This window comes from Notechis scutatus, unplaced genomic scaffold (genome assembly GCF_049901735.1).
Source record: "Notechis scutatus isolate UNSWTSFEM ecotype Mainland unplaced genomic scaffold, rNotScu1.2 NSCUSCF68, whole genome shotgun sequence".
NCBI lineage: Eukaryota > Metazoa > Chordata > Lepidosauria > Squamata > Elapidae > Notechis > Notechis scutatus.
Window position 1 is genome coordinate 50,225 of NW_028263170.1, and position 27,525 is coordinate 77,749.

At 52.2% G+C, this 27,525-nt stretch overlaps 1 protein-coding gene across 1 annotated transcript; it reads left to right on the forward strand.

Annotated features, from left to right (window-relative positions):
- The first annotated feature begins 488 nt into the window (after nt 1-488).
- LOC148128453 (vomeronasal type-2 receptor 26-like) lies at nt 489-27,525 on the forward strand. Its single transcript, XM_087949081.1, has 5 exons — nt 489-604; nt 16,151-16,363; nt 20,538-20,664; nt 21,519-22,297; nt 27,061-27,525. The coding sequence occupies exons 1-5, from the start codon at nt 518-520 to the stop codon at nt 27,523-27,525; spliced, it is 1,671 nt and encodes a 556-aa protein (XP_087805207.1). The 5' UTR covers nt 489-517.

A 27,525-nucleotide genomic window follows, 5' to 3' on the forward strand; every position in this document is an offset into this window, starting at 1 on the left:
GCATATCGCGACAAATGGGGGCGAGAAGACCTGGGACATCCGCCCACCCACCTGCTGGCTGGCCGGGCCGGGCTGGGCTGGAAGAGGTGCATCCGTCAGGAGAAGTAAGAAAACGTGCTCCGGGAGGGCGGGCAGGTAAACAATTGGCAAATCAAATAAATAAATAAAATAAATAAATTTGCCAGGACCCATTGAAGGGAAAGTCTGGATCCTCACAAGTTTTTCAGTGTATCCAATAAAGAAGCACATATTTCTCAAATACATCCATAGTATTTCGAGTTTTGGTTATCTGTCAAAAAAAAGGCCAACAGATGCTGCCTTTGAACCCCATTTCTTTGTGGAAGATCAGTTTCAAGATCATTATTTCCGCTGTTCCCTTTCCAAGCACGTCTTTTCTGTCAAAGGCCGCAGAAGATGCACTCAGAAAGCCCCACTGGAGACCCAGGAGAAAAGGAACAGAAGACGGATCATAACTCAGAGACATCGCTACAGTATCATTCAGACTCTGTCACAAGCCATGAATGCCGCTTATTCCTCCAGATCGAGGAGGGGGAGGAAGGAGGGAGAAAAGAGGTTGGGGGCTCCGAGGCTGCAGCCGTGGCAGGTATGGGGTCCCGATAGGGATCCATTAATCTGAGATCCTTTTGGAGAAGGAACCCAAAGGAGAAGGAGGGGAACATCTCAACCTTCTTGTGCTGCAAAAGGTCAAGACATTTGCACCATCTAATTGCTCCTGTCTGACGCTCTGGAATAACAGGGAGCAGATCTGAAGTTTCTGTCTAGCCTCTGTTGGAAGAAATCTCCTTCTGGGTTCAGTTCCAAGTGGGGAAGAAAGACGCTGGAAACATGGTGACTGCTTGGAAGATGGTTTATGGTGGACAGGAGCACATGCCTTGGTTGAGGAAAGAAGGGCTGAGATGCTGAGAGTGCAACTGTTTGATGCCCTCTGTTGGGATTTGAATTGGAGCTTGTATTCTGATCGGCTGTCAGGCTCCCATGGGGCCATGCAGGGGCAACTCTGTAGGCTGTCCTGAGTCCCAGGCTTGGTTGAGCCTCGCTGGATGATGGGGATGGCTTTGGGCAATTCCTATATAGCTTTACCTGGAGTAGATCTTTGTTATGTAAAATAAACTGGCCTAGGCCAGAGTAATGGTCCATTAGCAAAGATGGGAGGGGGCCGGAGTTTCAGCCTCTCTGAGTTTCTACTTTTCTTTTTAGGGGAAATATATTCTCCCTTTTTAGTATATCCTAAAATATTTCATTTTCCTAGGAGAGGGGAGGGTTTTAACTACTCCCAACACCTCTTTCAGTCATTGGAAGAGTGTTGAATCCTCCCTTGTCCAACTGAGAGATGTTGTAACTTGGAGAAGCTGCTCTCATAATCTCCTCCTTGTCTTCTCTCAAGACTCAGATTCAGGTTGCAGTCAAGTAAGATTTTGAGATTGTTTTCATAAACATGTATTTATTTACACATAACTCAAGATGGCAAATGTCTCCAACACAGCTTCCCCCTTCATCCAGTCCACTTTTAGTACAGTCAGAGACCAGCATTACAAATAATAATAATAATAATAATAATAATAATAATAATAATGGAGAAAAATAAAAATAAACGACAGTCAATGGGCAGTTAGAGTCTGCCTAATGCTGAGTCATGTGCGAATATGTGGCAATATAAATGTCCTAAATAAATAAATACATAATTTTGCATTACAGCAGAACAGAATTTGGCCCCATTCAGAGAAACTCCGTCCTACTGATCTGATAAGTGTAGTTGCACGTAAAAGAGTTCCGTATTTCCCAGATATTTTATTAGGAGAGGCGTCACAAAGTGAATCCCTGAGTCCTGATAGGAGATGCCGCATAGCAGGCTGTGAACTCACTGGTGGGATTCAAATTTTTTTACTACTGGTTCTGTGGGCGTGGCTTGAATTTGTGGGTGTGGCTTGGTGGTCACGTGACCAGATGGGCGTGGCTTGGTGGCCATGTGACTGAGTGGGCTTGGCCAGGGGGCCATGTGACTGGCAAACCAAATACAATTGATCCTCGCTTAATGGCCGGTTACTTAGCAAGTGTTCTAATTTATGACTGATCTCCCCAGAGCTACTTGTCCTGTTTTTGGAGTTTTGACAACCATAAACACAAACACACAAACACACGGACACACACACACACACACACACAGAGAGAGAGAGCTTTCTAACCCTGGATTCTTTGATTCTGTAAAGATCTCCTGCTGGAGCAGAGGGTTGGACTAGATGACCTCCGAGTTTCATTGCATGCCAGCCCTAGATTGTTGTGTTGCTTCAAAGAGTCTTCTGAAGCCAGGGTTTGTGTCCTTCCTTCCTCTCCTTTTTTTCTCTCTCCCTCCCTCCCTCCTTCCATTTATTTATCTATCCATCCATATATCTCATTCACTTTCTCCATTCTCCCTCTCTTTCTTTCTCTCTTTCTCTCTTTCTCTCCCTCTTTCTTTCTTGCTCTTTCTTTCTTTCTTCTCTTGCCCCCGCCCCCGCTCTCTCTCTCTCTCTCTCTGTCTCTCACACACAGACAGAGAGAGAGACACAGAGAGTGGGGGAGAGAGAGGGGAAGATAGGGACCCGGCCTCTTCGCTATCCCCCACCGTCCCCCTTCCCTTCTCAGGCCAGGCGAGGGAGGGGAGGGTGAGGGGCAGGGCCAGCCGCTTCAGGCAAGGTGAAGAGGCGTCAACCAAGCACGGGAGTGTAGAAACCTGGGAATGGCGGCTCCCTGCTCAGCTGGCCTGAGGGGCTCCTGCAGGCATATCGCGACAAGGGGGGGAGAAGACCCGGGACATCTGCCCACTCCCCTGCTGGCTGGCCGGGCCGGGCTGGGCTGGAAGAGGCGCATCCGCTGGGAGAAGTAAGAAAACGTAATCTGGGAGGGCGGGCAGGCAGGCAGATGTCCCAGGGCTGCTCCATGTGTGCACTGCATCAGTAGCACAGGCACTGCTGCACACACAGTGTGCATGTGCAACAGCCCTGGGACATCTGCCCAATCTGTGCCACAGCCACCACGTGGTAGGGAAAGCTAGGAGAGCGACTGGGACAAGTGGGCGACCTGGTTCGGGGGTGTGGCCAACCAGGGGTGACCACCGGTTCACCTGAGCCGGTGAGAACCGGTTGAATACCACCTCTGCGTGAGCTGCAGTTCGAGTGGCCCCTTGTCCACAGGGGCCCAGTCTCAGCTCAGGCGCTCTTTCTTTGTATCGGCCCCCTGAAACGGCTCTGGGAACTCCGTTGCAGCTCTCGGAGCTTAATTCCCTTTGGACTCTTGCCAGGGTTATTCGATATAAATATCTCGTTGCTCTAAAGCAGGGGTGGGCAAACTACGGCCCGCGGACACATCCGGCCCGTTGGTCATTTTAATACGGCCCGCCTCTGAAAAAAAAAATATTCCTCTCTGAAAAAAAATTGGGGCCGGCCAAAGAGACCCCGCGCCGCGCCAAAAATTGCACACACAACACGGAGCTGGGCAGCCGCTTCCCTGGTAGCGGGGCCAAGGCCACCGCCCGGGAACGCCCACTGCTTTTCCTCGCCAGGGCTGGGCGGTGGCGTGTTGCCCTGCGCCGTGGCCCCGCCTGGCAGCGTGCTTCTCAGCTGGTCTCCTCCTCCTCGGCCATACAGAACAAACAGGCAGAGCAGGAGGAGACCAGCCAGCTGGTTGGGGAAGCTTTCTGCGCCGAAAGAGGCAGCTACTAATCTCCGGCTTTGCTCCGCTTCTCCAATGGTCCGGCACCACCCTGTTCTTCTTGTGCTGCGAAAGAGGCGGCTAATGATCTCCGGCTCCGCTCTGCTTCTCCAACATCTGGCGCCACCCTGTTCTGTGTCAGGCCCAGCAAGTCCGAGCAGCCGGCGCACAGAACAGGGCAGCGCCGGATGTTGGAGAAGCAGAGTGGAGCCGAGATCATTAGCTGCCTCTTTCGCAGCACAAGAAGCCTCCCCAACTGGCCAGATGCTCTCCTCCTTCTCTGCCTCCTTCTCTGCCTCTCCCCTCTTGCTCCTCACAGTTGCCCTGAGCTGGTGCGGTTCTTTACTTGGGCAGCCAGACGCCCGCAGCAGCGCCCGCAGCAGCAACCGGCAGTTCTGCCCGGGCTCTGCTCAGGTGTCCAGCTGGGGCTGTCAGGAGTTGCTACCACCGGCGCAGCTCTGCGCGGCTCCAGTCCCGTTGCCTTGGGAAGGGAAAGGCAAAACCAGGAGCCTCTGAGCCTGAACCTCCGGTGCCGCTGCTCCCGTTGCAAAGCACCGCGCGGCTCTTCCTTTTTGCCTTTCCCTTCCCGAGGCAACGTGGGACTGGAGCCGCGTGGAGCGGTGCCGGCAGTAGCAATTCCTGACTCAGTGGGCCTCCGAGGGAGGGGAAGGAGGAGAAGAAGGGGGAAGGGGGGCGATTCCCAAAAAATCTTGTGCTGACCCGGCCCGTCTGTCAAATTTTAAAAGTCAATGCGGCCCCCGAGCCAAAAAGTTTGCCCACCCCTGCTCTAAAGGCTGCTCAAATAAACATTCTTGGGAAGAGCAGCCCCATCTTGTTGGATTTCCAGATCTTTGAGACCTTGTTTGAGTTCAGAAAGTGCACTAACTCATCCCCCATCCTTAAAAGCCCTTCCCTGCAGAAGCCACAGGTGCTGAGTACCAATGAGTAGTTGTGTGTTCATTTTCCCCACAACAACAACCCTGTGAGTTGAGTTGGGCTGAGAGACTGGCCCCAAATCCTCCAGCCTGCTTCATGACCAAGGCGGGACTTGAACTCACATCCTCTTGCTTTCTACTTCGGGGGCTTAACCAGTAGACCAAACTGGGTCCCTTACATACTTATCAAGCTTGGCACAATCCTTCATCCAGTGCATCATTAATGTTCTTATATGAGATACTATAATTTATCAAATGCTAAAACCCAGATAGTTTTCTATTGCTTTTTAGTCATACAGTTGTTTCTAGGAGGAAATCATAAATATTTTTCTGGAAAGTTGGTAATGTTTAAATAACATAATAGTATATTTGCCTGAGAATTGTTATAAATCTTGTATAATAGCAATTTATCAACCCTATTATATTAATGACAACATAGAAAAATTGATGACTTAATGACAAAATGTTGTATCTTCCCACTTTCATGACAAAGATTAAAAAAAAACTAAAGATTATTTGAGTACCATTTTTAAATCAGTTTTTATCATCTTAATTATGATATCATCCACCCCTCACTTAACTGGGTTTCTGATCACATCACAAAATTGTTTGTTACTCTTTCCTGAGATCGAGTTACATCAGCAGTATTTCCATAATGTATTTAGGAAATGAAATAATATGTGAGGATGACTTCCATAGAGCACATAAATTATATCCCCCCCTTTCCCACAATCCATTTAGAAAGGGCCGTGATAGAAGGGAATGACTTTGGGGGGCTGGAGGAGAGATTCTGCTCCTAATACAACATATAACCCCAAATACGACAACAAACAAAAGCCCGGCAGAATTATTAATGGGGAGGAAACTAAGGTCCCCACTTGACAGACTGCACCCCACATACAACCCGGAAAAACACCCAGACTCATCGAGCAAACACCGGGCATTTACACCGGGCGATGCAGTCTATGCAAAAAACCTTACCGGAGACCCACTATGGGTACCGGCAACCATAACCCAACAAACAGGCCCCCACTCATACAGATTGCAGACAACGGACGGACAAGCGTGGAAACGCCACATCGATCAAATAAGATCAAGGGCAAGAAACACAACCGACACGCAAGCAAACACAGGCAACCCCATTAACACAAACCAAGGGGGAGGGAAGATACAGGGGCCAAGGAAGGATAGAATATAACCAGCAATACTCACCAGATAACAGCCAACTCGAAGCCTCACCAGGGAGAAGTACCCAGGCCAGCTCAACCAGCCCGGAAAGACCAGGCGGGAGCGGCGAAAGTCGCAGCTCGACCAACCCCGGTAGACCGGGAGGGAGCTGCAACAACAGGCCAGGCAACACCTTCCAGACGATTCCATCCCATGGGCCAAGAGAAACAAAAACCCCGACCGAGCAGGTCGAAAGCCAAGGAACAACTGACCTGCGCAGGTCCAGTAGACAGGTACGGAGCCCCGCCTACTTACGGGACTACGTTACGTAGGAACAAACCAAGAGGGAGGGGTGTTCTGTACAGTTAATTAGCATTCTTGTAAACCCCGCGCCGTGATTGGCTAAAGCGCGGCGACCGGATTGGCCGAGCGAACCGCACCGATTGGCCCGATGAGAATCTCCCGCGATTGGGCAAGCCAAGAGCGGGAGATTCGAAACGATGACATTGGTTGCGGCCGCCACGGCTTGAGAATAAAAAGCCGCAGTTTTTCCCCTCCAAGCCAAGCATGTACTGGAGCACAATAAAGAGCTGAACTTGTCACTGACTCCGAGCTTCCTTCCTGCGCCGGACACAACACTGGCGACGAAGGTGGGATACAGGGAAGAACCACCAAGCACGTGTCCGGAGGAAGACAAAGACCGACGCGATGGCCGGCCTCACTCCGCCCGCGCCATTCAACCCGGCTACCGAGGACTGGGAATCATACGCAGACCGTTTCCAGATGTTCCAAGAGAGAAGCAACTTGAAGGACGCAAACGGAAACAAGAAAAGGGCCGTTTTCCTGACACACTGCAGGCCCGCAGTGTTCAAGATGGCGAAAGCCCTCGCCAAACCCGCAGATGTGAAGGCGATGGACTGGGCCGACCTTGCGCCATTACTCCAAAACCACTATGCTCCCACCGTACCCATTCTCATCCGGCGAGACGAATTCTACCGGCGGAACCAGCGGCTGGACGAGAGCGTCAACGACTTCATAGCCGCTCTGAGGGACCTCGGGGGTATGTGCGAATTCCAGGAACTAGACGACGTCCTCCGGGACCGCGTGGTCCTAGGTCTCCGGGACCAGGCATTGAAGAGCCGCCTAATGGCAAAGGGCGACATCAGTCTCGATGTCGCCCTGGCAGAAGCGTCCGCAGCCGAAGCCACCAAGAAATCAGCGGCCCGACTGCGGAAGGCAGAGAACGGGGACCGCACCAGCAACCCCGAGGCAAACCGACGAGAAACCGCCACACACCACGGCGACCTGGACTCCGCCTCGGACACTCCAGACGAAGGAGAAGAAGAAGACGTCCATCGACTCCAGGCAGGACGAGACCGACGAGACCAACGAAGTCGTAAGTCGGGGACTCAGTGCGCAGGGTGCGGGGGCAACCACTACCGAGCAGAATGCCGTTTTTTCGACGCGACCTGCCGGCATTGCAATAAGAGGGGCCACATCGCCCGAGTCTGCCGGTTTAGGAAAACTTACAGCCCCCGACGCCGAGAACCGAGCAACCGGAGGCGAGACAACACACCCCCCAGGCACCGAGAGCGCCAAGCTGACACTCGCTGGAACAGAGACAGCCGGGGCCGACGAAACGGGGAAGACCGACAGAGGGAGGAAACCCACCAGACAGTCACGATTGGCCACTCCGAGACCAACGATACCCGAAAGGTCTACGTGGAAGTGAGCATCGAGGGCGAGCCCTGCCGAATGGAGGTGGACTCCGGATCCTACCTCTCCATGATCGCCTGGAAAGAAATCAAGCGGCTGGTGCCGAACATCCACAAGGCAGGGCTAGAGAACCAAAAATTGATAGTCAAGGACTACCAAGGGAACCGCATTCCCGTCATCGGGACCGGACAGTTCAAAGTAACCTTCAAAGGCCGCACCGCAAAACTTCCCCTTACAATTGTGGACCGGAACCAACCAAGCCTCCTAGGACTCCAATGGTTCGCACCACTGGGCATCGAAGTCACCGGGATAAACCACATTGAGGAAACCGACTGGGAACAGCAGCTGGCTAAGGACTTCCAAGAAGTATTCGACGGCACTTTAGGCAAGTACCGAGGCCCCCTATCTCCTTCAGTCTAGATCCAAACATCGCCCCATACGCCTAAAGCCGAGGCAGGTGCCTTTCGCACTACGGGGAAAATAGACGAGCAACTTGACAAGCTCGTCAAACAGGGGTTCTGAAACCCATTGATCACGCCCGGTGGGAGACCCCAATAGTCACCCCAGTTAAGCCAGACGGGTCAGTAAGGATCTGTGGGGACTATAAGGCCACCCTCAATTGCGCCTTGCAACAAAGCGCATACCCCGTCCCAGTCGTGCAACATCTACTTCACTCACTGGGGGGCAAAGTCTTCGCGGCTCGACCTGGCACAAGCCTATCAGCAACTGCCGGTCGACGAAGAAACCGCCGAGGCACAGACTATTGTCACCCACCGGGGGGCGTTTCGTTGTAACCGACTCCAGTTTGGAGTCAGCGTGGCCCCGGGGATTTTCCAAAGCCTCATGGAGAGACTCCTTCAAGGAATAAAAGGGGTGGTCCCTTACTTCGATGACGTACTAGTATCAGCAGCCAACCGGAAAGAACTAGAGGGTCGCCTAAGGGAAGTACTTGAGAGATTCAAGAGGGCCGGTTTAAAAGTAAAAAGGGAAAAATGCCAGCTTTACACAGAGCAAGTCGAGTTCCTGGGGTACCTCCTAGACCGACATGGCATCCACCCGACCAGAAACAAAGTAAAAGCCATCAAGGAAGCCCTGACTCCCAAAAACAAAACAGAGTTACAGGCATTTCTGGGACTGCTCAATTTTTATAATGTATTCTTACCCCAAAAGGCGACCACGGCGGAGCCTTTGCATAGGCTCCTCGACAAAACGGCAAAATGGACCTGGGGGACACGTGAGGACGCCGCATTCAGGAAAACAAAAGACCTGCTAACCTCGGATGCCGTCCTCATACAGTACAATGAGACCCTACCCCTCGCCATCACATGCGACGCCTCACCTTTTGGCGTAGGTGCCGTCCTCAGCCATGCCCTAACGGACGGGAGAGAAGCACCCATTGCCTTTTTCTCAAGAACACTTAGCAAGCCAGAAAGGAACTACAGCCAACTGGACAAGAAAGCCCTTGCCATCGTCGCGGCCGTAAAGAAATTCCACAAGCACCTTTACGGCCGCCGATTCACAATTATCACAGACCACAAGCCGTTGCTAGGAATCCTGGCGGGGAATAAGGCTACACCGAACATCCTATCCCCCAGGATGACAAGGTGGTCCGAATTCCTCGCCGCCTACGACTACCGGCTCACACACCGCCCCGGTAAGACAATCACCCATGCAGACGCACTGAGCCGCTCGCCATTACCCGACCTCGAGGACGACCCAGCACCCACGACGACCACCCTCAGCATAGAGGCGTTACCCGATCTACCCATAACCGCGTCAGACATTGCCCGAGAAACTAATAGAGACAAACGTCTGGCGCGGGTATTGCATTGGGTAGAAAAAGGGTGGCCGGAAAAAGACAACGACGAATCATTCAGGACATTCAGAAACCGGCAAACAGAACTGTCTTTGCAGAAAGGTTGTTTGTTATGGGGGGACAGGGTGGTCGTACCAGAAAAACTGCAAGGGAAAGTATTAAAACTTTTACATGAAGGGCACCCGGGCATCGTACGAACAAAAGCCTTGGCCAGAAGCTACGCTTGGTGGCCAGGCATGGATAAGGATATTGAGGGTTGGGTGGCCAGGTGCTCACGCTCCCAAGAGACCAGACCAAACCCCCCTGCCGCACCAATACTAGAATGGGAGACCCCTAGGGGACCTTGGTCTAGAATACATATAGATTTTGCCGGTCCCACAAGAGGAAACACATTCCTCGTCACAGTGGACGCTTACTCCAATTGGCTGGAGGTAAGCAACATGAAAACCACCACAACTGAAGCTGTCACCAGGGTACTCAACAAACTGTTCGCGACCCACGGTCTCCCGGATGTCATCGTGTCAGACAACGGGCCCCAATTCACCTCGCTGGAATTCGAAAAGTTCCTAGCGGAACGGGGCATTCGACACGCACTGACAGCTACGGCTCATCCGGCGGCAAACGGTAGGGCGGAACGGATGGTTCAATTTACAAAAAAAACCATCCAAAAAAATCGAACACGGGGACATACAAGAAAAAATAAATAAAATGCTCCTAATACAACATATAACCCCAAATACGACAACAAACAAAAGCCCGGCAGAATTATTAATGGGGAGGAAACTAAGGTCCCCACTTGACAGACTGCACCCCACATACAACCCGGAAAAACACCCAGACTCATCGAGCAAACACCGGGCATTTACACCGGGCGATGCAGTCTATGCAAAAAACCTTACCGGAGACCCACTATGGGTACCGGCAACCATAACCCAACAAACAGGCCCCCACTCATACAGATTGCAGACAACGGACGGACAAGCGTGGAAACGCCACATCGATCAAATAAGATCAAGGGCAAGAAACACAACCGACACGCAAGCAAACACAGGCAACCCCATTAACACAAACCAAGGGGGAGGGAAGATACAGGGGGCCAAGGAAGGATAGAATATAACCAGCAATACTCACCAGATAACAGCCAACTCGAAGCCTCACCAGGGAGAAGTACCCAGGCCAGCTCAACCAGCCCGGAAAGACCAGGCGGGAGCAGCGAAAGTCGCAGCTCGACCAACCCGGTAGACCGGGAGGGAGCTGCAACAACAGGCCAGGCAACACCTTCCAGACGATTCCATCCCATGGGCCAAGAGAAACAAAAACCCCGACCGAGCAGGTCGAAAGCCAAGGAACAACTGACCTGCGCAGGTCCAGTAGACAGGTACGGAGCCCCGCCTACTTACGGGACTACGTTACGTAGGAACAAACCAAGAGGGGAGGGGTGTTCTGTACAGTTAATTAGCATTCTTGTAAACCCCGCGCCGTGATTGGCTAAAGCGCGCGGCGACCGGATTGGCCGAGCGAACCGCACCGATTGGCCCGATGAGAATCTCCCGCGATTGGGCAAGCCAAGAGCGGGAGATTCGAAACGATGTCTTTGGTCGCAGCCGCCACGGCTTGAGAATAAAAAGGCGCAGTTTTTCCCCTCCAAGCCAAGCATGTACTGGAGCACAATAAAGAGCTGAACTTGTCACTGACTCCGAGCTTCCTTCCTGCGCCGGACACAACACTGGCGACGAAGGTGGGATACAGGGAAGAACCACCAAGCACGTGTCCGGAGGAAGACAAAGACCGACGCGATGGCCGGCCTCACTCCGCCCGCGCCATTCAACCCGGCTACCGAGGACTGGGAATCATACGCAGACCGTTTCCAGATGTTCCAAGAGAGAAGCAACTTGAAGGACGCAAACGGAAACAAGAAAAGGGCCGTTTTCCTGACACACTGCGGGCCCGCAGTGTTCAAGATGGCGAAAGCCCTCGCCAAACCCGCAGACGTGAAGGCGATGGACTGGGCCGACCTTGCGCCATTACTCCAAAACCACTATGCTCCCACCGTACCCATTCTCATCCGGCGAGACGAATTCTACCGGCGGAACCAGCGGCTGGACGAGAGCGTCAACGACTTCATAGCCGCTCTGAGGGACCTCGGGGGTATGTGCGAATTCCAGGAACTAGACGACGTCCTCCGGGACCGCGTGGTCCTAGGTCTCCGGGACCAGGCATTGAAGAGCCGCCTAATGGCAAAGGGCGACATCAGTCTCGATGTCGCCCTGGCAGAAGCGTCCGCAGCCGAAGCCACCAAGAAATCAGCGGCCCGACTGCGGAAGGCAGAGAACGGGGACCGCACCAGCAACCCCGAGGCAAACCGACGAGAAACCGCCACACACCACGGCGACCTGGACTCCGCCTCGGACACTCCAGACGAAGGAGAAGAAGAAGACGTCCATCGACTCCAGGCAGGACGAGACCGACGAGACCAACGAAGTCGTAAGTCGGGGACTCAGTGCGCAGGGTGCGGGGGCAACCACTACCGAGCAGAATGCCATTTTTTCGACGCGAGCTGCCGGCATTGCAATAAGAGGGGCCACATCGCCCGAGTCTGCCGGTTTAGGAAAACTTACAGCCCCCGACGCCGAGAACCGAGCAACCGGAGGCGAGACAACACACCCCCCAGGCACCGAGAGCGCCAAGCCGACACTCGCTGGAACAGAGACAGCCGGGGCCGACGAAACGGGGAAGACCGACAGAGGGAGGAAACCCACCAGACAGTCACGATTGGCCACTCCGAGACCAACGATACCCGAAAGGTCTACGTGGAAGTGAGCATCGAGGGCGAGCCCTGCCGAATGGAGGTGGACTCCGGATCCTACCTCTCCATGATCGCCTGGAAAGAAATCAAGCGGCTGGTGCCGAACATCCACAAGGCAGGGCTAGAGAACCAAAAATTGATAGTCAAGGACTACCAAGGGAACCGCATTCCCGTCATCGGGACCGGACAGTTCAAAGTAACCTTCAAAGGCCGCACCGCAAAACTTCCCCTTACAATTGTGGACCGGAACCGACCAAGCCTCCTAGGACTCCAATGGTTCGCACCACTGGGCATCGAAGTCACCGGGATAAACCACATTGAGGAAACCGACTGGGAACAGCAGCTGGCTAAGGACTTCCAAGAAGTATTCGACGGCACTTTAGGCAAGTACCGAGGGCCCCCTATCTCCTTCAGTCTAGATCCAAACATCGCCCCCATACGCCTAAAGCCGAGGCGGGTGCCTTTCGCACTACGGGGGAAAATAGACGAGCAACTTGACAAGCTCGTCAAACAGGGGGTTCTGAAACCCATTGATCACGCCCGGTGGGAGACCCCAATAGTCACCCCAGTTAAGCCAGACGGGTCAGTAAGGATCTGTGGGGACTATAAGGCCACCCTCAATTGCGCCTTGCAACAAAGCGCATACCCCGTCCCAGTCGTGCAACATCTACTTCACTCACTGGGGAGGGGGCAAAGTCTTCGCGAAGCTCGACCTGGCACAAGCCTATCAGCAACTGCCGGTCGACGAAGAAACCGCCGAGGCACAGACTATTGTCACCCACCGGGGCGTTTCGTTGTAACCGACTCCAGTTTGGAGTCAGCGTGGCCCCGGGATTTTCCAAAGCCTCATGGAGAGACTCCTTCAAGGAATAAAAGGGGTGGTCCCTTACTTCGATGACGTACTAGTATCAGCAGCCAACCGGAAAGAACTAGAGGGTCGCCTAAGGGAAGTACTTGAGAAATTCAAGAGGGCCGTTTTAAAAGTAAAAAGGGAAAAATGCCAGCTTTACACAGAGCAAGTCGAGTTCCTGGGGTACCTCCTAGACCGACATGGCATCCACCCGACCAGAAACAAAGTAAAAGCCATCAAGGAAGCCCTGACTCCCAAAAACAAAACAGAGTTACAGGCATTTCTGGGACTGCTCAATTTTTATAATGTATTCTTACCCCAAAAGGCGACCGCGGCGGAGCCTTTGCATAGGCTCCTCGACAAAACGGCAAAATGGACCTGGGGGACACGTGAGGACGCCGCATTCAGGAAAACAAAAGACCTGCTAACCTCGGATGCCGTCCCTCATACAGTACAATGAGACCCTACCCTCGCCATCACATGCGACGCCTCACCTTTGGCGTAGGTGCCGTCCTCAGCCATGCCCTAACGGACGGGAGAGAAGCACCCATTGCCTTTTTCTCAAGAACACTTAGCAAGCCAGAAAGGAACTACAGCCAACTGGACAAGAAAGCCCTTGCCATCGTCGCGGCCGTAAAGAAATTCCACAAGCACCTTTACGGCCGCGATTCACAATTATCACAGACCACAAGCCGTTGCTAGGAATCCTGGCGGGGAATAAGGCTACACCGAACATCCTATCCCCCAGGATGACAAGGTGGTCCGAATTCCTCGCCGCCACGACTACCGGCTCACACACCGCCCGGTAAGACAATCACCCATGCAGACGCACTGAGCCGCTCGCCATTACCCGACCTCGAGGACGACCCAGCACCCACGACGACCACCCTCAGCATAGAGGCGTTACCCGATCTACCCATAACCGCGTCAGACATTGCCCGAGAAACTAATAGAGACAAACGTCTGGCGCGGGTATTGCATTGGGTAGAAAAAGGGTGGCCGGAAAAAGACAACGACGAATCATTCAGGACATTCAGAAACCGGCAAACAGAACTGTCTTTGCAGAAAGGTTGTTTGTTATGGGGGGACAGGGTGGTCGTACCAGAAAAACTGCAAGGGAAAGTATTAAAACTTTTACATGAAGGGCACCCGGCATCGTACGAACAAAAGCCTTGGCCAGAAGCTACGCTTGGTGGCCAGGCATGGATAAGGATATTGAGGGTTGGGTGGCCAGGTGCTCACGCTCCCAAGAGACCAGACCAAACCCCCTGCCGCACCAATACTAGAATGGGAGACCCCTAGGGGACCTTGGTCTAGAATACATATAGATTTTGCCGGTCCCACAAGAGGAAACACATTCCTCGTCACAGTGGACGCTTACTCCAATTGGCTGGAGGTAAGCAACATGAAAACCACCACAACTGAAGCTGTCACCAGGGTACTCAACAAACTGTTCGCGACCCACGGTCTCCCGGATGTCATCGTGTCAGACAACGGGCCCCAATTCACCTCGCTGGAATTCGAAAAGTTCCTAGCGGAACGGGGCATTCGACACGCACTGACAGCTACGGCTCATCCGGCGGCAAACGGTAGGGCGGAACGGATGGTTCAATTTACAAAAAAAACCATCCAAAAAATCGAACACGGGGACATACAAGAAAAAATAAATAAAATGCTCCTAATACAACATATAACCCCAAATACGACAACAAACAAAAGCCCGGCAGAATTATTAATGGGGAGGAAACTAAGGTCCCCACTTGACAGACTGCACCCCACATACAACCCGGAAAAACACCCAGACTCATCGAGCAAACACCGGGCATTTACACCGGGCGATGCAGTCTATGCAAAAAACCTTACCGGAGACCCACTATGGGTACCGGCAACCATAACCCAACAAACAGGCCCCCACTCATACAGATTGCAGACAACGGACGGACAAGCGTGGAAACGCCACATCGATCAAATAAGATCAAGGGCAAGAAACACAACCGACACGCAAGCAAACACAGGCAACCCCATTAACACAAACCAAGGGGGGAGGGAAGATACAGGGGGCCAAGGAAGGATAGAATATAACCAGCAATACTCACCAGATAACAGCCAACTCGAAGCCTCACCAGGGAGAAGTACCCAGGCCAGCTCAACCAGCCCGGAAAGACCAGGCGGGAGCGGCGAAAGTCGCAGCTCGACCAACCCCGGTAGACCGGGAGGGAGCTGCAACAGGCCAGGCAACACCTTCCAGACGATTCCATCCCATGGGCCAAGAGAAACAAAAACCCCGACCGAGCAGGTCGAAAGCCAAGGAACAACTGACCTGCGCAGGTCCAGTAGACAGGTACGGAGCCCCGCCTACTTACGGGACTACGTTACGTAGGAACAAACCAAGAGGGGAGGGGTGTTCTGTACAGTTAATTAGCATTCTTGTAAACCCCGCGCCGTGATTGGCTAAAGCGCGCGGCGACCGGATTGGCCGAGCGAACCGCACCGATTGGCCCGATGAGAATCTCCCGCGATTGGGCAAGCCAAGAGCGGGAGATTCGAAACGATGTCATTGGTCGCAGCCGCCGCGGCTTGAGAATAAAAAGGCGCAGTTTTTCCCCTCCAAGCCAAGCATGTACTGGAGCACAATAAAGAGCTGAACTTGTCACTGACTCCGAGCTTCCTTCCTGCGCCGGACACAACAGGAAGAACCAGATTAGAGGAGGAGACCTACAGCTGCATAAAAAAATGGGTCGGTGGGAGATTTGTACTTTCTGACTCCCCAAATCCTGTCAGTGCAGCATTACAGCGAAGTGGGCCTAGCTCAGGTTTCCTGTCTGGGCTTCTTGGGAGAGGATCACCCTGACAATTTTCTTCTTGACAAATCCGTGTTTCTGATAACCAGCCTGTTGCTTTCAGGGAGTTCATAAATCTCCGTTTTTCTGTTGTTCAACTATATTTTGTCAAAATCTATATTGTCAAAATAAGATCGACAAATTTTTGTGAACTTTTTTCGTTCACTTGTAAGATAGTGATAACACCCATTTTCCTAATGAAGCATGTCTGTAAATTAGACAACTACGGAAGAAAGATTCAAATGTGAAAAAGCATCTGGGATAAGAAACAAAATTTTCTGCTTTTAAAATTGCTGCATGTTCCCATTCTAGTTCCATCCTTTCCTGGAGAAGAATGAGTTTGTCAATATTTCGGACCTTAAACTCTACATGGACCCAAATGGAGAGGTAGCAGCAGATCTGTTCTTTTCGGGCTTCTTCGTTCTTCCCAGGGATGATCCTAAGGAAGAGACTGTGGCGTATTTTGTAAGAAAGAGACTTTATATCGACAAAGATATCCTTTCACGGCTAAAGTTGCTCAACAAGGTAGGAGAAAGTTTGGTGTCTTCTCTCCATTTTCCAAAGCCTGAGGTCCCATTTCAAGAGGGCTGATGCTATTCCCCAAAAGTGGTTGACCTTCACCGAGAATTGAATCTGGGCAGTAGAAACAGGATTTTTTCCCTTAGGCTGCTTGGGAGGCTTCCATATTGTTCCATTTTGTGGACCACGTACAATTAAGGGTCTCCATCGAACGGGTGAGAATCCCACAAGGGCTGGGGAATGTGTCCCTAGTAGCTTCTGGTTGTTTGCTCCTTGTGCCCAGAAGAGCAACGAAGGCGGCAATTCTGCTGACCGGGGCCTGAATCCAGGCTTGGACCGTATCGGATGGGATTGAATCGTGAGTGGACGGAGATCCTTTTGGCCCCATTGGGGGAAAGAAGCTTCTTCTCGTCCTGCTTGGGGAAAAATGTCCCCTGAAGGGGCAGGTTCATAATCTGGGAGGCTCTTAAGGAGGCCGGACCTGGCCAGAGCTCTCCATGCCTCCCTTTCACCCTCCCTGGGATGGAGCAATGGGCCTTCTGCTCCTAGGAAGCAGCTCCAAGGCTTTCAGTTCACCTGAAATTATCAAGATTGTTCTGATATCACACCTTAAAATTAAGGGTGTGAGAAGAGGGGAGAAATGCGTGTTAATGGGGTCATGAGAAGGAACCGGCCGGTTATCATTTAATGCTGAAATCTTTTCTCAGTTCCATCCAGGGGTGGGATTCAAATTTTGTAACAACCGGTTCTGTGGGCGTGGCTTAATTTGTGGGCATGGCTTGGTGTCCATGTGACTGGGTGGGCGTGGCCAGTGGCCATGTGATTTGCAAACCAAATACAATTGGTTCTTGCTTAATGACCAGTTGCTTAGCAAATGTTCTAATTTATGACTGATCTCCCCAGAGCTGCTTGACCTGTTTTTGGAGTTTTGACAACCATAAACACAAACACACAAACACACAGCCTTCTGATCCTGCTATTCTTTGATTCTGTAAGGATCTCCTGCTGGAGCAGGGGGTTGGACTAGATGACCTCCGAGATCCCTTGCAGCCCAGCCCTAGATTGCTGTGCTGGTTCAAAGAGTCTTCTGAAGCCAGGGTTTGTGTCCTAATTTTTTCTCCTTTCTTTTCTATCTCCCTCCCTCCCTCCTTCCATGTATTTATCTATCCACCCATATATCTCATTCACTTTCTCCTCCATCCATCTCTTTCTTTCTTTTTCTTTCTTTGTCCTGTCCTTCCATCTCTCCCTTTCTTTGTATATCCATTTTCCTCCTTTTGCTTCCTCTCTTTCTTTTATTTCTTTCTCTTTCCTTTTTTGTCTGTCTCTTCCTCTTCTCTCATTCCCTCTATTTCTCTCTTTCCCCCTCTCTGTATCTCTCTGTATCTCTCTCTCATTCTGCCTCTTTCCCTGTCTTCCCCTCCCCCCCTTTGTGTGTGTGTGTGTGTGTGTGTGTGTGTGTGTGTGTGTGTGTAAAAGAGAGGCATGGGTAAGTCTGACTAGGTCTGGTCTCTTTAAGAACCTCCCCAACTATGAACCGGCCCTTTCAGGGGACACTTTTCTCCAAGCAGGACGAAGCTTCTCTCCCAATGGGACCAAAAGGACCTCCACCCAATCATGATTCAAATTCATCTGAATTCAGGCCCTGGTCAACAGAATTCCCTTTTTTCTTTGCTAGTTTGGGCACAAGGAGCAAACAAACCTGAAGCTCTTAGTGAAACATTCCCAGCCCTTGTGGGATTCTCACCAGTTTGAAGGAGATACTAAGCCATAGGTGGTTCACAAAATGGAGCAGTGCGAGAAGGTAAGGGTGACGGTGGGGAATAGCGGAGTGGCCGGGTCCCTATCTTCCCCTCTCTCTCCCCCACTCTGTGTGTGTGTGTCTCTCTGAAAGCCGTGGCATGGCCAAGCCAGGAAGCTCTCCTTGGCGCTCTTCGCTACTTCTTTCATTTCTTCTTTTTCGTATCCAGACTGGCTGAACAACGATTGCCAGACTGCGGTGGAAGCATCCATTCGGGTGACCCTCCTCCTCCTCCTCTTCCTCCTCCTCTTGCACCCGGCAGCTATGGATGGATCAGGAGGGTGCAGTTGTGTGGGGAGATGCTTGCTCCTCAATTGAGCAGCCACCCGCCCCATACCAGGTTTTGCTGTGCTTTGGCATTTGCTTGAGGAGCATCTCCCCGTGCGCATGCACCCTCCCGGCTCCGCCACAACGGCCGGTTATGAGAGGAGGAGGAGGAGGAGGAGGAGGAGGAGGAGGAGGAAGAGGAGACTGGTCGCCCGAAGGGATGCTTCCACTGCGGCCTGGCGATAATTGTTCAGCCAGTCTGCATTCCAAAAAGAAGAAATGAAGGAAGTAGCGAAGAGCGCCAAGGAGAGCTTGCTGGCTTGGCCATGCCATGGCTTTCAGGGAGACACACACATACAGAGTGGGGGAGAGAATCAGGAAGATAGGGACCCGGCCGCTTCACTATCCCCCACCATCACCCTCACCTTCTTAGGCCAGGCGAGTGAGGGGCAGGGCCAGCCGCTTCAGCAAGGTGAAGAGGAGGCGACCAAGCACAGGCGAGTAGAAACCTGGGAACGGCAGCTCCTAAAGGGCTTTGAGTTCGGATGACCAGGAGCGGCCGAGATCCGAGTGAGCATTGCACCACAGGTTCACCTGATCGCCCACTTCTTTGGTGTTGGCTTTACGGAGCCTCAGCGTGAGGTCTGGGCTGACATGTGACAGCAGTGCCTTTAGCTGTGCTTGCTTGTAAGTGTCCAAATAATCTGGTGAAGACGGCGGAGGAGTCACTCAGGTAGACCTCCCCCATCCGCAGTCTTCCTCCTGCACAAAAAGGCCATTCCCTGAGCTAAGAAGGCAAGGAGCTGTGGCTCGACTCACCCAATCCCTAGGACTTCCCCAAATGGTCACAATTCGGCGCAGAGAGGGCAGCTCCCCCTGGCAATCCCCCTTTCCCTCAGTGCTCTGACTTCCTGTCGCTCGCCTGCAGCCTGAACACCAGGTTGTACCACCAAAAGGCCACTTCCCCGCTTTTCAACGGCGCTCCTGTGCCGGCCACTGCAGGACTCTCCATCTCTTCCCCCAAATTCTCCGTCAATTTCAAAATGACGAGACCTGTTGCCGACATGGGTACGACCGGGCTGCCGGTCACCTTTACCCCCCCACCCCACTTGCCTTTTGCCGCTGCCACCTGGACCCCTAACCCCCAGCAGGTAAAGCCCAGCACCTGCAGTGAATCCCAGCTAAATTTCACTGTACCGGAGGACATGTGGAGAGGCTCATGTTCTCCTGCTGCTGGGAAAGCAAGAGAGTCTTTCCCGCCACAGCAAAAAGTTTGCAACTTCCTCTCCAATAGGGAAATGGGTGGCTCTGGGCAGCAGAGAAGCAGCCCGCTTGAATCCCATTTATCTCTGCCACCCGGAGCTGTGCCAGGAAAGAATCTCTTGCTCTCCCAGCAGTAGGAGAACACGAGCCTCTCCACATGTCTTCCAGTACAGCAAAATGTAGTTCTGGTCCCCACCAGTCTGCATCTCGCTTCCCGCCTGGATTCACCACAGATACTGGGCCTTATCTGCTGGGGGTGAGGGTGGCGGGTGGTGGCAGCAAAAGGCAAGTGGGGTGGGGGGTAAAGGTGACCGGCAGTGGCAGGTAGGTGACTGGGCCCCAGAGCTTGCAGAGCCTCACTCACCCAGGGAGATCAGGCAGGGCCACAGCGGACGGCATGCAGCAATGGCTGGACTGGCGAGTGGGCAAAAGCAGGCTGCACGCAATGCCGCGGATGCACGATAAGGACTGACTGGGAGCGGAGGGGAGGGGTGGGCAGAGAGGGGAGGGGCCAGTCAGTGGTGCAATTTGTTGGTTCTCTGAACTGCGCAGAATCATAACAACTGGTTCGATAGAACTGGACAGAACCAGTAGAATCTCACCCCTGGTTCCATCTCTCCAGACTTTTCTATTTAATAAAGTCCTTTTTTTTTGGCAATGTGAGATGCCAAAAGCAAAAGAGAGGAACTAACGGAAGAATCTTCCAGAAGTTATATCTCTAACCATTTGGAAATAGTGAGAGATTTTGCTTACTTAAGTGAAGACCAGAGGCTAGTAACTTGTCTAATATCCATTTTTACCTTCATTTTCCACATATTTCCTTTCCAATCTTATTTCTTTTCTGCTCAGTCCTTTCCTCAATCTGAATGTGTGGAAAGTTGTCATCCTGGATTTGTCAAGAGGGCTCGAGAAGGAGAGCCAGTTTGCTGTTACGACTGCGTTCCTTGTCCGGAGGGGACCTTCTCCACTCAGAAAGGTGGGTGACACCAGAGGGAAATGGGAGGCCTGGTGGAACTGGATCCATCCAGAGCATTGTCATGAAAGTGTGAATTAAAACACACTTTGAAGCTTAATTGGTTTCTGGTTTATTTCCAAAATGCCCCATTTCTTATCTAAACAGAAGAGCAAAAAGACTGTGAAGGAAGGGCTGGATAGAGACAGGTGGCTGTGGCAGATTGGACAAGCTTTACTACTGCCAGAGAAAATATTTCTTCTTTTTAGCTTGGATGTGTCCTTCCTTCCACATTTACTTCTCTAGGAACACCTGAGTTCCTTGAAACACGAGGAATTGTTTTAGGTCCACCTCCTGAAAGGAGGATTCCAGAGCAGTCTACATGCGTTCCCTTTGAGGAACACTGAAAAGCTATTTCTGATATATGAGATGCACAATGTGGTGGCATGGACAGTTATGCCTGTTTCTGGCTGCACCCATATCACCACTGCTCCAAAGGCCATTCCAAATTGTTTGGAGCAATCCCTTGATCCATCAGCCTCCTCTGAGGCAAGTATGACAAGAATTGCCACCGGGCAGGTAAGTTTCTCTAGAAAGATTGATTGATTCATTATTTACCCTTACTAATGGAGGTTCCTATCAATATTCTGAACATTACAAAGGAAATATTTCAAGTCCAAACCTTCTCTCAATTTCATAACCTATCAAAAATATACCGTAGCTATATTTTTAAAAAAGTGATACACTTATTTTCTATCACTGGAGATATGAAGAAATCCGTCCTGGAAAATGCTCCTGATAATCACTTGTTCCCAAAGAACTTACAATGTATCTTGAAATGCAAAGGACAAAGAAATACGGTTTTTTTTTTTTCTCAGATACAGAAAAATGCACCAAATGTCCAGATGATAAATACCCCAATAAAGAAAGAGTCCAATGTATCCCCAAAGTTATAACCTTCCTGTCTTATGAAGAACTTCTGGGCATCATCCTGGTTTCTTTTGCCCTACTCTTCTTCCTAACCACAACCCTTGTTTTAATTATCTTCATTAAATACCGAGAAACTCCCCTTGTCAAAGCCAACAACCGGGACCTCTCCTACATCCTCCTGGTCTCCCTCCTGCTTTGCTTCTTGTCTTCTTCTCTCTTCATTGGTCAACCAAGGAAAGCCACCTGCCTTCTCCGACAAACAGTCTTCAGCATCATCTTCTCAGTTGCTGTTTCTTCTCTCTTGACCAAAACCATCACGGTGGTGCTCGCCTTCCTGGCCACAAAACCAGGAAACCGAGCAAAGAGATGGTTGGGAAAGAGCTTGGTCAACTCCATCATCCTTTCTTCTTCTTCTGTCCAAGTGCTCAACTGCTCCATCTGGCTGGGAGTTTCTCCCCCCTTCCCTGACTCTGACCTCCACTCCCAGCCTGGAGAGATCATCCTGCAATGCAATCAAGGGGCTGTTGTCATGTTCTACGTCACCCTCAGCTACATGGGCTTCCTGGCTGCCATCTGCTTCACGGTGGCTTTCCTGGCAAGGAATCTGCCCGGGGCCTTCAACGAAGCCAAGCTGATCACCTTCAGCATGCTGGTCTTCTGCAGCGTTTGGGTGACTTTTGTGCCCACCTACCTGAGCACCAAAGGGAAACACATGGTGGCTGTGCAGGTCTTCTCCATCCTGGCCTCCAGTGCTGGTCTGCTGGGCTGCATCTTCATCCCCAAGTGCTACATTATCTTTCTGAGGCCAGACCTGAACACAAAGGAGCAGCTTACAGCCAGAACAAATGTAAAAACATAAGACATAACACTGTGACATTTAAAGAATTGTAAAATTTCATTTTATCTCAAAGTAGACACTAATTATTTCAACTTAGATAGTGTGCAGGAATCAAAAAAATCATGCCTACATTTTTCAATGGGAAATGTTTGAATGATTGTTATCCTTGTAACTCTCTCCATCTCAATAAATCTTGCTAAAGGGAACTCTGAAAATCATTCAGAGGAATTTGTTGTTCAGCCACTGCCAATGAATTTGATACCTTAGTCGTACTGACAGCAGCTAAATGTGTATCTATGAGAGAATGAATAAGAAAAGTGTTAAGATGGCTGGTGTGGGAGCCAAGCTCCAACTATGTATGTTTGACAATCTCCATGAGAGCCATTGGCCATCCCACCAAGCCAGAGAAGGCAGAGGTCTCCAGGTCCTCTTGCTTAGATGTTCTCATCAAATAAGACCTAGTTAGCGCCCTTTCCCATGCCTGCTCCTGCCCTGTGGAAGAAGCTTCTCCATGAGATCCACCATCCTCTCTCCATCCCCTGATTAAAACCGGTTCTTTTCCCCAATGCTTGAGCTAGTTGAGACCGGAGTCCAGAAGATGCAGAAGGAGGAGAAGCCCCACGGGAGAATCAGGCTGCATCCTGACGAAATTGGGCTCATTGTGGCTGCACCGTGTGAATAGTTGCAAGCAGGAGTTTGGGGGCATCTCAAACTCCACCAGAGGCAAGAGGGTCTCTCTCTCTCTCTCTTTCTCTCCAAGGTGGGAAGCCCAGCAGTGCAACCCTTGAAGGCTTCACCTGGGGGTTCACTTCAGTCCTCTCGGGGTGCTTCCAGCCCCGGAAGCCCCAGAAATAAGTCCTACCAAGGACTTTACTCCAGGCTCCCTGGAAGCGAGCAGAAGTGGGGAAAAGAAAGGTGAATATTCTGACTAAGAGATCCTGAACATCTCTGGAGATAAATTTCAAGGAACTATAAGGCAATAAAGGCAATCCTCCACTTATGACCACAATTTTTGTTGCTAAGTAAGTTTTGTCTCATTTTACCAACTTTTTTGCCTCGGTTGTGAAGCAAATGAATGCGGTGTTTAGTTAAATCATGCGGTTGTTAAGCAAGACTTCCAGTGACCCCAATGACCCCAAGGTACTGCAAGTGTCATAAATACATGCCTGAGTTTTTGTCACGTGACCATGGGGTGCTAGAATGGTTGTTAGTGTGAAGACTGGTCATAAATCACTTTCCTCAGTGCCGTTGTAACTTCAGTCACCAAACAGATGTTTGTAAGTGGAGGACTCCATGTTGTCCTCAGAGCCATTTTTGACAAAGAGGCTCCTGCCCTTAAGATCCCATCAGAATGGATCCGGAAGGGACCTTGGGGGTCATCTATTCCAACCCCCTGCCCAAGCAGGAGACCCCAGACCATTCCATGCAAAGGAGTGTCCAGGGCTTCCTGGAAGACCTCCAGGGACAGAGCCCCCCCCCCACTTCTGAAGGCAGCCTCTTCCCCTGGTCCATGGGGGAACAAGAGCTTCTGGCCTGCTCCTCAGGGGATGGCTGGAGGGACAGGAGAGGCCTCGACTTCATCCTTGAATCCCCCCCATAAAAACATGGAGAAAAGGCTGACATGCTCGGTCCTCCTCCTCTGGGGAGAGAGCCTTGCCAGGACCCCTGGCCTCTCTCGCAGCCCCAAGGAGGAAAGGCTGCCCCTCCCCAGCCTTTCCCCCTTCCCCCTGGCTTCCTTCCAAGAGGTACCCCCGGGATCTCCTCCCAAGGCTCCCAGGACCACCGGGAATCAGATCGGAGGGTGCAAAGCCAGCCGCCATCCTGGCAACCGGCTGCCTCTCCTGGGTTGCTGCTTCCAGGGAGCCTCGTTCTGTTGCCTAAGGTCCCTGGGGGTTTTGCCAGAGCGAGGGGACCCTCCAGCCCCCAGCCAGGAAAGCAGTGGAATGGGGTGGGGTGGGAAGAAGAGACCCCCCAGCCTCACACAGGTGCAGGGTTGGAGGTATTAACCTCCTTAAAGATGGGCAAAAAGAAAGGCCACCCATTGAGCCATTGCACCCTCCGTGTCCTGGCCAAGCAGGAGGTCCCACATGGCTCCAGTTGCAACCAGGGTCTTTTTATCTGGGGGGATTTGGGTGGGGACCCTGGGTGGACGAGGGGAAGGTCCAGGGAGGAAGGAAGGTTGTCTACCATATTCACTGCAGGACCTTCATGGACGGACAGGTTGCTATCAGGTTGGTTTTCATTCACCTGCTGCAACTTCCAATTTTGGGGATTGTTTCGGTCTGATGAAGCTGCTGCTTTGGGACCACCCCCCACTTGCCTCCCCCATTTTGGGGGGTGGGTGGGCCCTTGACTCCCCCCAAATGGCACAATGTGCCCCAGAAAAGTGTAGAGGAGACCCAGCCTGAGACCCGGGGGAGAGTTGGCTCTCTGGGAAGGGACCCTGAGCCCACTGAGGGTCTCCATCTGCAGGGAGCCCTTTCAGGAGGGTAGGAAACCTGGGCATGAACTAGCCAGGATTGCTCCTTCTTTCATCACCACATCTCAGCCTTGTTTCCTTTCAGCAAGAAAAGCATATTTGCTTCCCACAGATTAATTTCCAAATCTGGAGCTCTGAAACTTGGAGCCGAGTCCTTGTTGCCAAGCTCATTCCTAGCCCTGCAGAGGAGCCTCTTCCCCCCTATAATTAAGGGAAAATCTGGGGATTTATTTCTTCCTCCCTCTTGGCTCCCCAGGGAGTTTTCCAGCTGCCACCTTGGAAACCAGTCCAGTGAATGTTAAAATACAAGGAATAATGCGGAATTATGTCCTGTCCTGAGCCAGGAAGCCCTGAATATGGAGAATTCCTGGCTTGACCTAAGATTTAGGCCTTGATTGTCCCTGCAGAATTTCAGACTCTGGCCCTCCTGCTCTCATGGCCCCCTTCCCCCTTGAGAGGTTTCTTTCAAAAGGGGACACATCAGTCCTGCAAGACTCATTTCAGTCCATTTCCAGGTGGACAATTTAAAATAAATCCTCATTTTAATCCCTTTTGACGCAGGCAGCCTCATGGACGCACCCAAAATCCAAGGCCTGAATGGCCCCTTCGGTCTTCTCTGGTATTAGAAATACCTCTTAAATTCTAAGATTCCTCCCCTCCCTCCTCTCATCAAAGCCATTGTGTAAAAGTGGGGAGGGATCCAATGTCCAGAGCAGAAACGGGTGGCCAAATTCAGTAGTTGAGGGGGGTTGTTTCCAGTGGAGGAAACCTCCTCGGGGGCATCTTGTTAGCCAGCTTAATCAGAACCGCTGGTGCCTGTTGCCCTTCATCCCACACTTGCAAATGAAGACGACTGGCATTCCTCCATTAGACCTTTGTCACCTGGAAAGCATCCACCCACCCCAAGAAAGCAACCTGGTGGGGAATATCTAAGGTGACACTTTCTGAGTGGCACTTCCTGAATCCAAGACTGAGCTCTTCCCTCCTTGAATCGCCTGCCATGAGCCCAGTTCTCCGGGGGTCTCCAAGAGGGGGGAAAAGACCAGCCAGGACCTGGAGAGACCTGCAGGCATGGAATGGCCTCCCTGGGAAGGTGGAGGGTTCATCCCACCTGGGGATCCCTAAGGAGGGGCTGGACAACCACGGGGGGGGGGGGCGGCCTTCCCAGCCACACAGCCAGGAAACCACCCGAGGAGGCGGCTGGGGAGAAGCCTGGCCAGTTCTGCCTCCCTCTCTGGCTCTGGAGCTCCCCTTCCCCCCTGAGCCACCTGGGTGGGAGCCTCTCCTCCTCTCCCAGCTGGAGGTGGGGAGGCCGAAGGGGCCTCAGAGCCCACTATAAGTGCCGCATCCCCACAACCAGAAGACCTGGGGCCTCCAGGCACCCCCCAACCCCTTTTCTTGGGGGGCCTGGCAAGAAGAGACGAGGGGAGCCCAACGCAGGGCAGCCTGGAGAAGCCCTTGAGGCAGCCTCAAAAGGCAGCCCTGAGACCTCCAGACAGACAAGGCAGGAAGTCCTCGCCATGGAGCCCAACACTCGTGTTACTGGGGGAGATGGTTGTTAAATGAGTTTTGACCCACTTTATGACATTTCTGGCCCTGTTTGCTAAGCAAATCACTGCAGATGTTAAGTCAGCCAGACGGTTATTAGATGCATCCGGCTTCTCCACTGACTTTGCTCGCGAAAGGGGATCATGTGACACACACCAGGGGACATTGTAGCCATCATACGTGTGAGACAGTTGTCTAAATGTAAATCCTGGGACCCCAGGGAGGCTGCCAGGGCCGCCAGCGTGGAAAGGCGCCCTAAGTCACCTTTCTCAGTACCACTGTGGCATTGAATGGTCACTAAATGGAACAGCTGTAGGTCAAGGACCCTCTGCCAGGAAAGAGCAAAACCGTCACAGGAGGGAGGGAAGAGGAGGATTCCCTGATAAGTTCTGGCAGAGCTGCAGGGAAGTTTCTCCCGGCCTCCTCCTCCTCCTCCTTCCATGCGATTCCCCTCCTGCCTCTTTTCCCTCCATCCATCCATCTTCCTCCTCCGCCTCCCTGGGAAAGAAACGGCCTGAAAGCCCCTTCGGGGTTCTGAGGGAAATGAGCTGGACATTGAGGGGAGGCCTCAGAGCTCTGGGGGTTCAGCCTGACCTCCCTGATTTTGGGGTCTCCTTTCACCCAGAAAGCCATTTCCTGTCTTCTGAAAGGATCAAGAGACTCTCCTCCAGCCTCGGCCCTTCCTTCTGGCCGGGACCAGGAGCTGGTGGGCTTCACACCTGGGGGAACAGCAGCCTCCACCTGCCAGGTGCAAAGCAGGCAAACCAGACTCGGATCCTGGCAAGAGATGCAACCTGGGGACCCTCACCCCATTCACTCCCCCCTGCCCTGGGCCCCCATGTGGCAGATCCCCCACCTGCCCAGCAAGGCCAGAGGGAGCCCTCCAGGGGCGCCCCACTTCCCAGAGCAGGAGGAGGAAGAAGCCCTGGCTGCCCCAGGGGGAAATTGGCAGCAGGGCCCCAGGCTGACCTCCCCACCCCCTGGACCCCACCAGCCCCACCTGGCCTGCAGGTGCCCATGGCTCACCTGGGAGCTCCACGTGTCCCCCACCTGTGATGCCAGAGCCGCTCTCCCAGCCAATCCCAAGTAA